Source organism: Bubalus bubalis, chromosome 3 (genome assembly GCF_019923935.1).
Source record: "Bubalus bubalis isolate 160015118507 breed Murrah chromosome 3, NDDB_SH_1, whole genome shotgun sequence".
NCBI lineage: Eukaryota > Metazoa > Chordata > Mammalia > Artiodactyla > Bovidae > Bubalus > Bubalus bubalis.
The window spans coordinates 109102052-109119652 of record NC_059159.1 but is presented as its reverse complement, the minus strand read 5'-3'; the positions used below and the strand labels follow the sequence as shown (position 1 = coordinate 109119652).

General features: G+C 41.3%; 1 protein-coding gene across 1 annotated transcript in view; it reads left to right on the top strand.

Annotated features, from left to right (window-relative positions):
* The window catches only part of TRPM3 (transient receptor potential cation channel subfamily M member 3), a gene marked incomplete in the record, with an annotated part of 593048 nt that overhangs the window by 522558 nt on the left and 52889 nt on the right, over nucleotides 1–17601 (top strand). Inside the window, 2 exon segments of the mRNA XM_045165065.1 lie at nucleotides 1588–1839; nucleotides 7397–7571. Coding sequence (XP_045021000.1) covers nucleotides 1588–1839; nucleotides 7397–7571 — 427 coding nt within the window.

Genomic DNA, 17601 nt, shown 5'->3' with positions numbered 1-17601 from the left:
TGGAGACCACTGCAAGGAGGGTGGTCAAGAAAGTTCTTCTAGGAGGGGGAAATATGAGTGGAGACCTTGAGTATAAGCAGTCACCAGACATGTAAAAATCAGGGAGAGGAAAATGCCCAACAGAAGGAACAAGTACAAATGTCCTGAATATAGAATGGATTTGTTATCTTAAGAGCAGAAGAGGGAGAATATGGTGGGATGTTAAATGAGGCCACCATAAGGAATTTGGATCTTTCTGTATTTGTAATGGAAACCATCAAAAGGCTTAAGTATTCAGTTATCACAATTTGCTCTCCTTTTGCTGTTATTCGTCCATCTCTCATGTCTCTCTTTTTCTTCTAAATTGAGGCTTAATTCACCTGTAAGAAAATGAACAACTCATAAGGGTACAGCTTGCTGCATTTTTTACCTACCTATACTGCTGCTGCTGCTAAGTCACTTCAGTGGTGTCCGACTCTGTGCGACCCCATAGACGGCAGCCCACCAGGCTCCCCCGTCCCTGGGATTCTCCAGGCAAGAACACTGGAGTGGGTTGCCATTTCCTTCTCCAATGCATAGAAGTGAAAATTGAAAGTAAAGTCACTCAGTCGTGTCCGACTCTTTGTGACCCCATGGACTGCAGCCTACCAGGCTCCTCCATCCATGGGATTCTCCAGGCAAGAGTACTGGAGTGGGGTGCCATTGCCCTCTCTGTTACCTACCTATACAAGTGTGTAATCACCACCCAGATCATGGCTTAGGCTTTTAAAGGTCTTTCTGGGTGCTGCTCAGAGGCTGGCTAGGCAACAGTGATGGCCGGGATACCAGTTAGAAGGCTATCGCAGTCATCTGGGCGATGGGATGGGGCTTAGGAGAGGGGGACAGCAGTGGAGGTAGTGCAAAGAGGCCCCACTAGTTTGTATTTGGAAATAGAGCTCATATGTTGATGCAGAGGACATGGATGTGAAAGAGGGGAATGAAGGAATCCTCCTAAGTTAGTGGCCTGAGTAACTCAACATGGTGATACTGTTTACTGAGATGGAGAAGGATTTTGGAGATTTGCAGGGTATTAGGAATCAATAGGGAGAAGACGATGGCACCCCCTGCCCCCACTCCAGTACTCTTACCTGGAAAATTCCATGGATGGAGGAGCCTGGTAGGCTGCAGTCCATGGGATCACTGAGAGTCGGACACGACTGAGCGACTTCACTTTCACTTTTCACTTGCATGCATTGGAGAAGGAAATGGCAACCCACTCCAGTGTTCCTGCCTGGAGAATCCCAGGGGTGGTGGAGCCTGGTGGGCTGCCACCTATGGGGTCGCACAGAGTCGGACACGACTGAAGCGACTTAGCAGCAGCAGCAGCAGGAATCAATAATTTTATAGCAAAACTCTAATGTGTGTCTTAGAATTGGAAGGCATCCAAAAGGATCAAACTTACTGCTTATGTACAACTGAGCCAAGCTTAGGTCATCCAGAGACTCTTGAATAGATACAGGTAGACAAAGAAAAGCTACTAATGTCAGCTCACAGATCAAGCACTTTCCAACTGGGCTGAAAACACAGACAGAAATCAAACCTAACCTCACTCTCTTTCCTGACTTTTAGATTTTGATGTCAGAGCCAGGAAAGTTGCTACAAAAAGTGAAGGTGTGGTTGCAAGAGTACTGGAATGTCACAGACCTCATAGCCATCCTTCTGTTCTCTGTTGGAATGATTCTTCGTCTCCAAGACCAACCCTTCAGGAGTGATGGGAGGGTCATCTATTGTGTGAACATCATTTATTGGTACATTCGTCTATTAGACATCTTCGGCGTGAACAAGTATTTGGGCCCATATGTGATGATGATTGGAAAAATGGTAAGCAGGGTCCTCTGATTCCATGTTGTAAGTCCTCAGAGGAGGAGTGGTTATCATAGGAAGAGGGAAATCTTTCATTTGGGCCTACCATCCCTGTCTGAGATGGCCCTGGAGGTGTTTTATTTTTTAATTCCTTTCACGTGTTCAGAAGTTTGACTTCATCCATATACATAATTGGAGAATTCACTATCACTCACTCACTGACAAATAAACATCATCTATTTTGTGCCGGGCACCTGAGTGGGAATTGAGTATGTAAGGATCCTCATTCAGTGAGATAGATGATGAGAGAAAGAGGGTGGTAACTACCATATGGTGTGAGAATGCTGTAACAGAGATGTGTATGGAATGCCACAGGGACATAAGAGGTTGATCAGAGAAGGCTTCATGTGGACGTCACATTTTAGCTGGATATTGGAGAAGATATGGATATCCACTCTCAATGTTTAACCAATTTCTTTTTTCTTAATGAAGTTCTAGAAAAAAATGTCTTCTCTGTACACAGATGGAAGAAAAGCCAGTTTATTAAGATGAGATGAATTATGCTGAGTTTGAGTTGAACATTAAGCTCTGTCAATATATCACGTGTTTTGTTACATTACTGGAAAATGATGTGTTAAAAACTAGGTTCCAGAATGATATTCCTACTTATTCTTAAAAAAAAAAAAAAAAAAAAAGAATCCCAAGTGCCAAGCTAATATGCTTCCCCACATATGGCTTTGGACTTGTTCCAGTATCCCTGGACCATACACTAATTTCTAGACTTTTCTCCATAAAGGCTGAGCCCTCACAGGACAGCAACAGTGTGAATCTGAAAATGCACCAGTAAATCAGCTCCCTCTCCAAACTCAGAAGAGGAGGAATCGGAACCTGATGCTCAGAAACTGGGTGCTTTTATCAGTTAAACCATACACCTCTTACAAAGAGAGGGAGAATTTGAATCTAAAAGGAAAGGGTTATGAGACCTTGAGCAATTTTTAAACAACTCTTTGAGATGCAGTTTACTCATTTCCAAGTAGTAATAATAAATGCAAATCTCATAAGGTTGCAGTGATAATTAGAAATAACACATGCTAAGTGGGCAACTGTGTTTGATTCACAGTAGGAAGTTGATAAACTGTATTTTTTATCATTGTTAAACTACAATGGAAAAAACTGAGCATACTTATTTGCTCCATTCCTAATCCTTTTGAACAAAAGCTTGGTGTTTATAATACCAGCATTGTTTAGAGAGAATATCACAAAGCCTTGAGTTCAGTAGTGAAACTTGAATTCAGTAGTGAAAGCTAAAGTCACTCCATCATGTCCGACTCTTTGCAACCACATTGACTATACAGTCCGTGGAATTCTCCAGGCAAGAATGCTGGAGTGGGTAACCTTTCCCTTCTCCAGGGTATCTTCCCAACCCAGGGAGCGAACCCAGGTCTGCCACATTGCAGGCAGATTCTTTACCAGCTGAGCCACAAGGGAAGCCCAAGAATACTGAAGTGGGCAGCTTATTTATTTTTTAATTGGAGGATCATTAATGAATTCAGTAAGCTTAATTAACCTCCAATTAAAAAAAAAGCTTGAGTTACTTACCCAAAACTGAATCCCAATCCCTTTGAGAGGTTTTTGACTAGAAAACAAATCTATCTTATTATATAACATTACCTCTTCTATCATTGTACTCTAGTATTGAATTTGAGATGGTGGTGAAAATGTCCACATCTAAAAGCAGAATCTCCACCTAGTCTATGGGAGAGGTTTAGGAGACAGGATCTGTTAGTTCTCCACACAATTTATATATAACAATGTGTAGATGTATGAATTTTCTGGACAGAGGGGAAAAGGTTCTATGAGACTGTCAAATATATTTTCGAATGTACCCAGTGAAAGTGAAGAAAGAACAGCTGCAAAATTAAGCCAAGTTTTCTCGACCTTGACACTGTTGCTACTTTGGACTAGATAATTCTTTGTTGGGATGGGGTGGGCTGTCCTGTGCATCATAGGGTGTTTAGCAGCATCCTTGGCCTCTACCCACTGGGTGTCAGTGATATGTGTGTGCATGACCACATGCACATGTGTGTATGCACATATACACATATAACAACATTTCCAGATATTGCTATATGTTCCCTGCAGAGCAAGTTGCCTTCTGTTGAGAACCACTGTGTTATGCAAATACATTATCTAATGGGTTGTTGTTCCTAATTGATCATTACCTTATTTCAGTAAATAAAATTAGGAAGGACTCAAACCAGGCATATTACTTTTAAGAGGTTGGGTCACATTTAAATACTTGAAATAATTAAAGTCACTCTAATGCCCCACGTCCATTTTAAAATTCATCTCTATATTTTTAATAATGACATAATTATTTCCCCAGTTTTGATAAGAATGAAACCTTACCATGGAGTGAGCAAGAGAGATGTACTGCATTTTTCTACATTCTAACTTATTCTTAACTAGTTAGTGAAATCATTCATAAGTAGAAAATGAGTATATTTGGGGACTTGTTGTCTTTCTAGGGCTTTTAAGATAATTAGTTCAGTATTTGAGCCACTGATCCAGAAGATAGGTAAACTATGCCTATAGAATTATCAGTGAGCCAGGTGGACTGCCAGAGTAGAAGTGAAATATGCCTAGATGTGATTATTCCAAAAGCCCCTATTTAATATTAAACAGTGAAGTAACTTACCTGGTCCAGGCACAACTGAAGGCAGCTAAGGTACTTGGACTCAATACTGGTTAAGTATGTTTCCAACTGATCTTCAGCTCTAGAATAACTTAATAGAATTCTAACCTCTTTTCCTTCATATTCCACTTCTCAGTGGTTCTCTAAGCCTAGTACTAAGTTATACCACTTATGTAATGTGGATAAAAATAACATAAATAGGTATCATTTACTATGCACCAAATACCACGTCAGACATGTCAATCATCATTACAACCCCATGACATAGGCTTTAGTTTATTCATCTCACAATTGAACAGACTAAAACTGAGCAAGAAACAAAGGCTTCAAACTCCTCTCTCACTCCACAGTGTGACCTTTTTTCAATTCTAATAATACATTAACTTTTACCAAGAACTACCCACATTGTTTCACACCTTATATCATTTAATCCTTACAAAAATAATATGCATCATTACTGTTATGATTGTTATCCCTACTTTACAAATTAAAAGAAAAAAACCAAGACCAAGCAACATGCCCAAGATCACCTAGTTGTTTTTGCTAGCAGGGCCAAGGCGAGAACTCAGGTATTCTGACGCCTGAGGACACATGCTTAACTACTGCAGTATATGCTGTCCTCTATACAACCCAACCGAAGGATGTTTAAAAGAATGAGAGACAATCAGCACTCTTCATATTGAACCAATTTGACAATTTTGGTTTAAAAGCAGAAGCCAGACCCCAGTTCTGACAATGTCTTGTTTCTGCAGTTCACTCCAACAGATATCAGTATTTATATGGAAGTTATGATGCCTTTAAAATATGTGAAGTTGAGTGTTTGGGAACAGTGTTTGTTTGATTGTTTTGACCCTTTGAATAGGTATTACGATCAAGCTGAATGGAAACAGTCCTGAGAAATTAGATTAGAACAGTTGCTGTATTTACTGGCTGAATTTTCTTGGATCAAACTAGGTCCTAAATCTCATAAGTAAACACCTTCCTCTCCCCACCCACCTTTTAATCAGTCTAAATAAACATAACAGAAAGGACCCCTTTGTGCTTTTTCATTAATAGAACTTTTTGTAAATAAATGATGAAAGAATTTTGCAAGATAAGAGAGAGAGGGGATGAGAAACGGACCCACGTTTCCTATAAAACTGCTGACTCTCATTTTAAGAGAATTCTGAGGCTACTAAGTTGTGAAAAGAATAGCATATATTTTTAAGGACAGTGAACAGATATGAATGAACATCAAATTTTGAGATATTTAATTTCAAAGTCAGACAGTACTTGAGAGATTTTGAAGTTGCCTTGCAAGTTGATTAATTAACCTAAAATGTATTGAGCCCCTAGTGTCCTAGGCCTACAGGAAGGCTGTAATGTTTTAATTCCAGTAACTGGCACCATGGAATGTATCCTTGCAAAATGAAATTTAAAACTAATTTAAAGCCTTCATTGCCACTGATAAAATTATCATCGGTCTTTCTTTGTGAAGGGGCATTCCTTCAGGAAATTTGATATCCAAAGGAAAACAGTCTTTTGTATTAGGTGGTTTTATGCAAGGAATAGAAACCAATCTCCTACTAACTTAAACCCATGAGGGATGACTTGATTTACAGCAGGATGGAAGCTACTGCACCCAGGCCCCCAACCACCATCACAACCCAGTCTCCTTCCCTGGAATACCTGCTTCATTCACTCTGATCTGTTTCCCTAGTGGGAAACAGCCTTAGACACCCTGAATTCACTTTATTACAGAGAGAACAAGGGAACTTCTCTCCCTACTTCAGTTAAAAAAAAATCCAAAGAAAGATTCTGGTTGGCCTGTCTTGTGTCACATCCCTACCTCCTGTCACTGTTGCCAGACAGCAAGTTACCATGATTAACCCAGCCTGGAAAAGACACCTACCTTTAGGGCCAAAATGGGTGGGAAAAACAAACAAACAGTTTCTGAAAGAAGGAGGCAATGGGTTCTGGCCAGGCAAAATAATAGTTTTTGCATCCTCATCTATTTTCGGTGATAAAAGGAAAGTAATTTGGCATATGAGAAACAGATCCCAGATAACATGTATCATGAAAACAAGCAAAAAAGAAAGAAAGAAAGAGGAACAAGAGATAGTATTGTACTTGAATGGAGTCAAATACAAGTCAAGAATTTTAATGAACATGTCAAAATGAAAATCCAGCATTTCAACAGCAAGCACAGAAGTAGGCCATTAGGCTACCTGATTCTAATTCCTACAAAAAACACCCTCTGTAATTGATAGGATATAATGCAGAAGAAAGAGCAGAAAGAGTGGTTCTCTGAGAGACTGGTTTGTGGTAGAAAACTGTGCAATGAGGTGGGGCCACAAGAATAAGGCAGTTTAAGATGGATATTTGGGTTGTCTGAGTCTTGTTTACAAATAATTGTTCTCTTGGGCTTTTCAGCTCTTGATAAGCCTTTCAGAATTTGGAGAATTTACAGCATGGCAATAGTTGTCAAAATAGTTCAGCTATCCCAGTTCCAACTTTGCTAAGAAGAAAGAGACCCAGCAAGGACATTTGTCTTTCCCAGGAGCAGAAAAAATGTTAGTGCTACATTCATAGGCTCCAGCTTCTGTGTCATATGACTCTCATGCCTAGTCACGACTAGGTCCCACAGAAAACAATGGAAGATGAAGGGGTTCTATTGTACATGTGCTTTTTCTTTTTAAATGATTTTCTTAGTAATTGTAAAGAGTTGTTGGACATTGGTTTCAGTAGACCAAGTGGTTACCTGATCACAGCTGCCTGTCTCAACATCCCTTATCAGCGGTCTCAAAAGTGAACCAAGTTTTCCATCAGTGTCAGCGTCACAGGAATACTCAGTCATTCTGGTTTTCATGTGTTTCTCCCTCTGCTTCCCCCTGCTTCCAGATGATAGACATGATGTACTTTGTCATCATTATGCTGGTGGTGCTCATGAGTTTTGGGGTCGCCAGGCAAGCCATTCTCTTTCCCAATGAGGAGCCATCATGGAAACTGGCCAAGAACATCTTCTACATGCCCTACTGGATGATTTATGGGGAAGTGTTTGCGGACCAGATAGACCGTAAGCAAGTTTATGATTCTCATACACCAAAGTCAGGTATTTAACTTTAATTGGGTCATATCTTTTCCAAGTTCATTTGTTTGTTCTCAATAAATGGCTCAAGATAGAGGACTGATTCCTAGCTTGCTATCTTGGAGGAAAAAAAAAAAAATTATAGAAGGTGAATATACAATTTTAGCAAAGTAGTCCTCGGGTGTTTTTTCAGGTATGTCCTTCCTGTGACATCTGGTGTGCCAAATTTGACCAAGAATGGACCATTTTAAAAGATCTAAATTCCTTGGGGATTCAAAATCCTGGGGGCCATGTGTTGAATATTTCAGTATTAAAAGTATATTATATCATTACTCCCCATCCCTATCCTAGCCTTTAAAAAATAAATTCCTTGGGTTTGACTTCAGGACAAATAAACAATTCTCAATTTCACCATCAGAATTCAAGAGTGAGGGCAAACAGCTGCGTGGTGTTTTCCTTGCACTGGAAACTATTCTCCAGCTCCTTTCCCCACTGTCTTAAATTATGTGCTATTGAGACTCAAAAGAAGCTAGTATTCATTGCCTGGAAGTATGGAAAATGCCTTAGGTTATAAACTGAGTTGCTTGCTTATAAATGCCAGAAAAAAAAAATGGTATCTATATCATGAAGTGACTCATTGTGGGGAGTGAGTGCCAGCAGGCCCCCGATGCTTTATGCCCTAATAGATGCTGATTCTCTGTAATAAACACCCTTCTTATACAGAGCTTGAAGATAGTTGTATCCTATGAGTCTGTTCCAGCATTTTATTTGGACCAAATGTCAGGGCACACCAAGCATTGGGAAATTATTTGGGAAGAAACTTCAGAAAAGAAATATCTTTCATTGTGGAGGAGTTGAATCCCAGGAGCAACCATTTCTCATTTTCCCTGAGGAGTTTAGCTCTAGAAATAACATCCTTCCACCATTGTTGAATTAACATTTTTCTAACATTTTTTGCTGACAGGCCAGCCATCTGAGCTCTGGACTGTGGACACGGATTACAGTTATATAACTAGATAGTATAGCTTATTAAGAACAGGAGCAAAAACTAGTCGGCATCCCCCAACACCCACCCCTGCCAGTTTTAGGTAGGACTAAGACTAGGGAAATAAGGACAAATGACCTAAAAGTGTGAGTCCTACAGGCCTGTGAAGAGTATGTGTACAGTAGCCACAGAACACACTAATCTGTCATTTTCCATTCCATGATGAGTTTTGAACAAATACTCTTTTCTTCTCAAAATGAGTTATCTGAGGCAAGAAGGTATTTTTGGAACACCTAATTGGAACAAATACCCATTTCATGAGACTTAGCCAACTCACTGAGCAAAAATTCTAACTCCATCTCCCAGTTGGAATATCTTTGACAATGTGCAGCCTTCACCAAGACAGCTTTCCAGGGACTGGGGAAAACTCTTTTGAATTCATTCTTTCAAATGGTCCCTGAAAGCAACATAACACTCGAAAGCCCACCTGTGATCATTCTTCTCAGCAATTAAATGTACTATTTTTCCCCAACAATTTGCTTTTCCACTTACATTATTTTGCTTTTCCTATCTCTCCTTTCTTCCCCTATGAGATTAAGCCCCATAGGTCTGTTGACAATGACATTTTGGGATGGGAGAAAGAGGGAGGTTGTAGGTGTGCTTTATGAGTGGGATTCTGTCCGTCCGTCTACAAGTGGCCATTTATTGATGTTGTACTATGAACGCAGCCTAGTGCAACAAACACCACCATTTGGCTGAATCAGAGGATCTATTGTTATTTTAAAGAAGGGCTGATTGTAGTTTAGAACTTGCAAAAACCCTGGAGATGGAAGTGTGGTGTTTTGTGTGAGTGAAGTATGAAAATAGATGTGCCACGTTGTTGAGTAGACCTGTGATGTGTGTGAGAATAAATTTCTACCCCGTATCCTACATACCCCAGTATGTAGCCAACCCAGCCTTGGATGGATGCAACCTTCATGACTCCCTTCCCCCAACCACTTACCTTCCGTTTTGATGTTCTGAAATTGGCTACAGTAGTAGCCACTGTTCTAAGCTAAATCAGCCAGTTTATTGTCTAGAGTGCTAAGGAGTATTTGTCCTTTCTCAAATGGGTATAGAAAGTGAAAGTGAAGTCGCTCAAGCATGTCCGACTCTCTGCAACCCCATGGACTATATTTATAGCCCACCAGGCTCCTCCATCCATGGGATTCTCCAGGCAGGAATGCTGGAGTCAGGTTGCCATGTCCTTCTCCAGGGGATCTTCCTGACCCAGGGATCAAACCCGGGTCTCCCACATTGCAGGCAGACGCTTTACCCTCTGAGCCACCAGGGTATAGAAGGCTGCCCCCAAATCTGTCATTAAATTTGGCCTGTGTCATTGAATATCCCTGTCCTCTAAATGATTCAATTTCCATGTTGTGGCACTGAGTGGGCCCAAGGGAGATTGGGTGACAGCCCCGCCCTGTCATTCAGAACTGCCCAGGAGACTCGGTACCGAGCTGTTTGAGAAAGGTACAAATCGTTTATGCTGCCCTGCGGTGTCTTGCCTCTTTTCTGTGCCGTGTCCAGGTTGGTTTGTGAAGCATGTGTTCAGGCTAATTGGATCTCATATCCACCTAGACTGCCAGGGTCCACCAGCCCCATCCTGTGGACGTGCCCTGTGGGGGCCTCTCCAAGCACTGCTCATTCTTGCACACCTTTTCAGAGGGACGCATTTGTAACATAATGCACGTGCTCCATATCTAACTCTTTTCGTTTTTAGCTGCAAAAGTGCTGAAGCCATTTCATATTACAGAAATAATCTTTCTTAATTGGAATGAATGTATTATATGTGATTGTATAATGGGGGCCGCAGGGTGGTGGGGAGGTTATTAACATTTGTCCCACACCTCAGAAGGGAGGACAACTTTAAATGCCCTCACTTCTGGGAAACAGTGTTACCCAACTTTAGATTTTTAAAATACATTTCATTTTTTTCTTGTAGTTTTTCCTAAACCCAGAGAATATCAATAAGGCCAAAAAAAAGCTAGAATGAAACTTCTAAGGTTACTTTCCAAATGTGCTCAAAGATTAAAAGGGAAAAGAGGGGAAAAAAAAAAAAGAGTGTAAATTCCCAAAATGACTTTTCACCTCTGAGCCAGGTTGGATGAACACAAATGATAGTCCAGCCTTAATCTCAATTTATCTTTAGCAGCTGAAACATTTGCTTTGGTGTTGAGAGCAGAAGTGAGTGTTAAAACATGATTGGAAACAGCAGATAATAAAACTCAGGAAAGGAGAGTGACAATCTGCTCTGTCTAGACAGCTTTGCCAAACACCCTGATTAACTGATGGGGGTTGAACTTGCCATCATTGTCTGATTGGTTGGTTCCTGGTTGTTTCTTTTTTTTTTTTTAATAGCCCCAAAGCACCTCAGGTGTCTATGTTATATATACCAGCTCTCTAAGACCCAATCTATGGGCTACCATGCGGGAATTTGGTTGCTAAAAGTGTTGCTACCGAATGATGGCATCCTTCTGGGGCCCTCATCAAATGAACCCTGTTGCATGGCTTCTGAGAGCTGGTCAGGATCCCACTGGAGCCTGAGGGGAAAAAAGCCACTTAAGAGAAGAGGAGGTACAGAATAAATTTTCAGCACATTCACTCCAAGGCTGGGGCAAAACTAAAATTAGATGGATTCTAGCCATCTGAGAAATCTAGTTTTACGTTTTGGTGTGTGAGGTGCTTGGAAATACACCTTGATTGGTAGAGAAAATGGGGTGTCTCTGGCTTCCTCAAGTCTCTGAATGAAGGAGACTTCCCGTTATTTACAGGGCGTCCTTGTGCTGCGTGCTGTACACACAGATTCTCCAGGCTGTACCCGGGCAGGGGGAAAATGAATCATGCTCTTGAATGCATTAAATCAGCATCTAAATTTAGTCCTTCTTTCTGTCTCTCTGAGTATTTTCACAAGTTTGGTTAGTAATGTGAAAGCAGAATGTCCAAAACTTACTTTCTACCATGACAACTTATTATTTGGTCGTTTCTAGTCACCCTAAATTAACTATCCAACCTACTTAGTGCATAGATCACATTTTTTTTTCTTTTATTGCCTAAGGCCTTTCCATCTGAAATTAATAGGTTATCTGGAGTAGGAGGGATTTTTGTGCTGTCATTTTGATTTGGTTTTGCTCATTTACTTATTTACTATTACAAACAAACAAACCTCTGTAGGCTTGTGGTCTGTGTGATGTTGACTGGATTTAAAGTGTTGCTTTTGTCATGAAACAAGGAGCGTGCATACGCATGTACAGTTCAAACATTCTCCTGTATTACTTTTCTGTCTCAAATTATTTGTTGCTCATTTCAGGTGTGGAAATTAGGATAGCACAAGGCCAGTCTCTAAAATATGCCTGCTGTGGTGAAGCTTAGAACAGCAAGAACAGAGAGGGTGGCTATTGTTAAAAGTTTCACTCCAGTTCTGGAAACTCTGTGCATCTGTTTGGTATTCGGGACTGACCTTCACTAATGAATTCAGAGCACACTAATGCCTGACAGCTATAGCATGGGGAGTGTTGCCTGACCAAAGATAGAATTTTGGAAAAGACAAACTTGAGCCAAAGCCAACTTTTGGGAAAGGGGGGAATTGTTTTGCTGGGTTTTGCTTTTGCAAATTGCTAAGGAAGCAAGCCAATATGAGGCACCACCCCCATTTTCTGTCCCTGAAAGTCATCTTACACTCCAGAGACTCCCCACCCAACTTATTTACTAATACAAACTGAGGCTTAGCAGCCTTACAAACAGCAGAACTATCTGCAGACAGGCCATTGTGATGAAATTCAGTTCACATTATGACCAGCATTTGTTCCACTGTCATCAGACTGATTTTAGCCTTTGCTCACAGCTCAGGCTCCATTTTTAATTTGTTCATTCTTCATTCAATGGAATCCATTGAATCCATTCAATGGATATTTATTTTATTCCTACTGTGAACTGAACATCTAGATACAGCAATGCGTATGACAGAGACATTGTCTTCAAGGAGTTTGCAGTCCAGGAGAGGCAGACTGACATGGTCAATATACATGGGGATGGAGCCCCAGATAGCAAGTAGCCAGTTCTTCCTGAGGGAAAAGGAGGGGCACAATAGAGGAACCCTTGCAGAGTGGGAAGGTTGAACTGAGCCCTGAAATATAAGTAGATATTTGCTAGGCAGATGGGAGCAGGGGGGTGTGAAGGAGAAGAATGACATTCCAAACTGAGACTTAGCATGGAAAGTTCCAGGCTCAGCAGGTAGTTTAATATGGCTGACTGCAGGGTGAGAAGCAGGAGGCAGGAAGCAGGACAGATGGGTCTGAAAAGAGACAGGAGCATAGATTTTAGAGGAGTTGTACCTCATGCTCAGGGTAGTACCATGCTCTGATACAAGTTTTAGTTGAAGCTCTCAAGCAAAAAAGGGGTCCATAAAAGGGATGGAGATGGGACCTGGGAGGACCTTAGCTAATATAGCAGCAGTTGGGATGGAGAAGATAGGCAGCAGGAAACTTCAGGAAGGTAAATTCAGAAGCACCAGGACAGAGTCAGATGGTGCAGGAGGTGGTAGTGCAGGACGCGGCTGAGAATTTAAGAGGGAGGGGTTGACGTTCACTCCAAGGTTCTGGCTCAGTCTAACCAGTGCTGTCACATACTGAGATAGAGGAATCAGGAGGAGGGCCTTTGGGAGGAAGGGGATCTGTTTACTTGGGGTTAGATGGAGCTGGAAGTTTCCATGGCAATCTGAAGAAAATCATGAAGAAGACTATTTTGTATGTAGAACTCTGGAGCTAAGTAGCAAGAGCTGGACTGGAGATACAGATTTGAAGATCAAGAATATAATGACCTGTGAAAGCCACAGAAGCAAGTAAGCTTTCCAAGAAGCACAAGTAGAGAAGGCCAGAGCAGAACACTGAGAATGGGGGAGTCAGCAGGGCAAGAGAAGAGTACAGTTAAGTGGGTGTTTAAAAGTCCATTCAATTAGACATTTAGGAAATCACTGGTGACTTTGGCTAGAAAATTTTCATTTCAATGGGGAGTGCAAAAATCCTTTAAAGTGATTTAAGAGTAAATGAGTAGCAAGGCGAAGCATTTACCAGGGAAAGGGAGGAAGAGAAGTGTTTTATATATATGAGGGGAGTGGTGTCAATGAAGTGAGGCTTGGCAAAGAAAAAGTATTGCTTTGTAATCACCCCTTGGGAAAGTCACTGACTCAGTACCTATCAAAGAATCGCTTAGGGCCACCTCTTTGCATAGTTCGGTTGTCTGTTTGCTCAGTCAAAACTCAGCAGCCCAGATCAGGAAAAACAAATAGCTGGATTAAGTCAAGATTGAAGCTTTGTTGTGCCAATATAGCAAGAATAAAGGTGCCTAGGGATTTTGAAGAAGCTTGCAAGGGTTCTTAAAGTTATGCATTATGAACTTGAAGATGGAGGGTGAAGAAAATAAAGGTACAATGTTGGTAAGTATTTCCAAATTAAAAAGAGTAATTAAAGGACTAGACTTCTAGCCTGAATACCAACTATTCTGAGAACTAAGTTTCCTCAGAGTAGTGACGATAAGATGCTGTGGTCAGAGAATGGTAAACTGGTACTAAGGTGGGACATTTAGGATAATGATAAAGTCCAAGAGTGGCTATAAGAATGGGTTCCAGGATACACTGGAATTGAGGTCCTGCATAGTGGAGCTAGCTTCTTCTGTGTTTGTCACTACAGGTATTGAAGTGTCCATACTAATGACACAAGATGGAGTAGACAGGAAGACTGAGCAGGATGACCTGGAACTCAAGGGAGAAAGGGCTTTTTGCACAAGAGTGAAAAACAGTGGTTTAGAAGAGGCAAAGTATCAGTGAGAATGCAGACAGGACTTATGGGAACCTTACTGGCAGATGAGCAGAAATGTGTGATTTCCATTTGAGAAGGTTATGGGGAGGCGGTGTCTTCCTGCAAAAGAATTTTAGCTAAGGCAAGAAAATGTAGTATATGTATAAGAAAGCAGAGGAGTCTGTGTTCAGCAGTAAGGGTTTTCCAGAAAGCTCTGGGGAAAGGGAGAAATAGGAAAATTCAGTGGGCAGAAAGCCCAACATCGTATGAAGACAATAGCATAAGGCAGGATAGTTAAGCGGAAGAGTTTGCATTGCAAAAAATAGAGATCATGGGTAAGAAGTGGTTGTGAGAATAATCTTTTCAGATTGAGGCAGCTGGAGACTAGAGCCTGGTAGCATAAGAGGCAGATGAGGATGATGAGATCTAGTCTCATAGACGAGAGTGACCATTGTTCAGATTTCCAAGATTGTGTTGGAGACAAATTATTCTGGTGCCCAAGGAGTGGGTATGGCTCGTAGGCCTCAGATGCAGATGCTGCTAGAAAAATCAACTGTATTTTTATTACAATTCTGCTTATTTCTATTTTACATACCTACCCTCTCACACTAGGGGGAAATTATGACCTCAGGATCACCCCTCTTTACTTTCCCTGAGGTAGATTAATGTTGGGGTGGGTCAGGCTGTAGTTGTGAGTCATCGTCTACACATGTCCACACAGTTTGCTGCTAAAATGTCCATTATACTCATCACTGTGCAAATCTAGTTGACTTTTGAGGTCTTCCCACGGTCTCAAATCCTAGACATTTTCTCCCCCTGGGACTCTGCTACCCTATCCGAGCTGCCAGGAAGACCATGCAGCCTGAACCTACGAAGTACTTGCAAACTGGCATCCACTCCGAAACAGCCTCACATGTGTGCATAGACACACATTTCTCTCCTTTCCCCTCCAGTCTTGCTCCTGCCAGAACACTTTCACGTGTTCCCTAGATTCTCCTTTCTGTTGCCCGTTCTGTTATATACATATACATTACATATACATATTGGAAAAGGGCATGGCAACCTACTCTAGTATTCTTGCCTAGAGAATCCCATGGACAGAGTAGCCTGACAGGCTACAGTCCATAGGGTTGCAAAGAGTCAGACATGACTGAAGCAACTCAGCATACATACATATACATATACATATACATATACATATAATACAAATGCTTGAAAGTGCAGAGAGCTTATACATCTGAACCACACAAGGAGCCAGAGACTTGAAGGCTGTCTCTGGGTTGTGCCTTGCAACCCCTCCTTCCCTGATTCAGAGCCAATACCTGCTTGCAAGACAAGCAGGAAAAATGAGTGAGCATTTCGGAATGCTATCCCCCACATTGATTTAACCATCTTGTAAGGAAAAACAGGATGCCCCAAAGAAAAATAAACTTGTTGGCGCCAGGCATGCTAGCTGTAATCTCTGTGTTTCCAAGGGAGGATTGTGTGTGAATGGATCATGATCTACGTCATAATAAATCATCTCACAATATTGCTGTGGGATTTCCCAAGCTCTCAGCATGGTTGTAGGTCTTATAAGTTCTTCTAGACTAGGCCTGTCCTAGAATCTTCTGTGATAGTGGAACTGATATAGACCTGTACTTTTTATCGCATGTGGCTAGTGGGCCCTTGAAACGTGACCAGTGTGAAGGAAGTTTTAATTTAAAGGGCTGTGTGTTGCTAATGGCTACCTTACTGGACAGCACAGTTCTAGTATATAAAAATCCTTCAAAACACCAGCTCGTGAGAGCCAGGAATAATACATCTGCCTTCTTCCCTGCTGTAGCCTCAGCATCTCAAACTGTGTCTGGAACAAAAAAAAAAAAAAAAAAAGCTCAGAAAATAGTTGATGCATGAAATAAACCCCTTAAATGTAAGGACTAGAAAGAGAGTAAGGTTTTTCTCTGCTTTACACGGTTTTAAAAAGAAGATTTCAATGTAACATAATGGAATTTGAAATTTTTCAATTGAGAGAATGAAAAAGAGTTACATTTGTTAAAAAAGAATGTAAAATTTGGGTGAATTAAATGTAGTGATCATGGATTCATACTTCAAACACACACACACACACACACACAGAAAGTGAACTCAGCTGGGATCCTAGAGTTGATAACTTCCTGCAATATAGCTGAATTTGTATTCAAGAAGAGAATTACAGCCACATTTAAGAAATATTTATTGAACAAGTCATCATTCTAGACTCTGTGCAGAGATAGAATGTTGGATAGCAGAAGAGAGGACAGAGGGAGCAAGACCAGAAGAAAGGGAGGAAGGGCGGGAGGGTGGTCAGGCCGTTTGTTGCTGAGGGCCCCTGAGGAAGGAAGACAGAGCTGTGTGAGCCTAGTGGTGGGACTGGATGAGACCAGAGCAGAAACCCCTGCCAACTCTGCACTGTGCCACACTGGAGGTGGTTGCCATGCATCCCGTAACAACGGCCCTTTCCACAGGTGCAGTGTTCTGACCAAACGCACCAAGGCAGATGGCTGATTTCTACTCAAAGCAGAGCAAAGCACATCCTGTCTGATAATGTGGCAAGATTTTAACTGATGTTTATTAACAACAACTGAAAAATAGACTGACCTCCACACAGGTTAACTATTAGCAGACAGTCCCAGCAAGATTCACATGTTAATTGTTTTTTCTCAAATGTGACAAGATAAACCTGCAGCCTCAGAGAGGAAGGGGGAAGCGGGGAAGAAAGGTGCTTGAGATCTTTTACAAGATACTGTCCAGTGGAGCGTATAGCTTCCTGCCGTTAGATTTCAGACTCTGTCTGGCAAGTGACGTTTGACTGAATTGCTTGGCATTCAGCCAGATATTTGGTATCTAGAATATCAGGCCTGAAGTTAAGATGAGGACATGCTTCACAGAAGACCCCAATATCTTAAGGTCAGACGCAGAATTTTGAGTCTTTGCCGTGATGACACACTCAGTTCAAGTAGATAACATCCACTGATGAGTTAAAACTAGAGGGGGCTATTTCTTAATCTGGGTCATCATGATGTGATAGCAGGATGCCATCCTCACAGTGTAATATAAAAAGGAATAAAGCAGACATCCTGCTATCACATCTTCCGGATTCTAGTTAGAATAGGTTCATTCATTCAGTGACATTTACTGAGCAATTCTGTGTGCCAGACACTGTGCTAGGAGCTGGGGA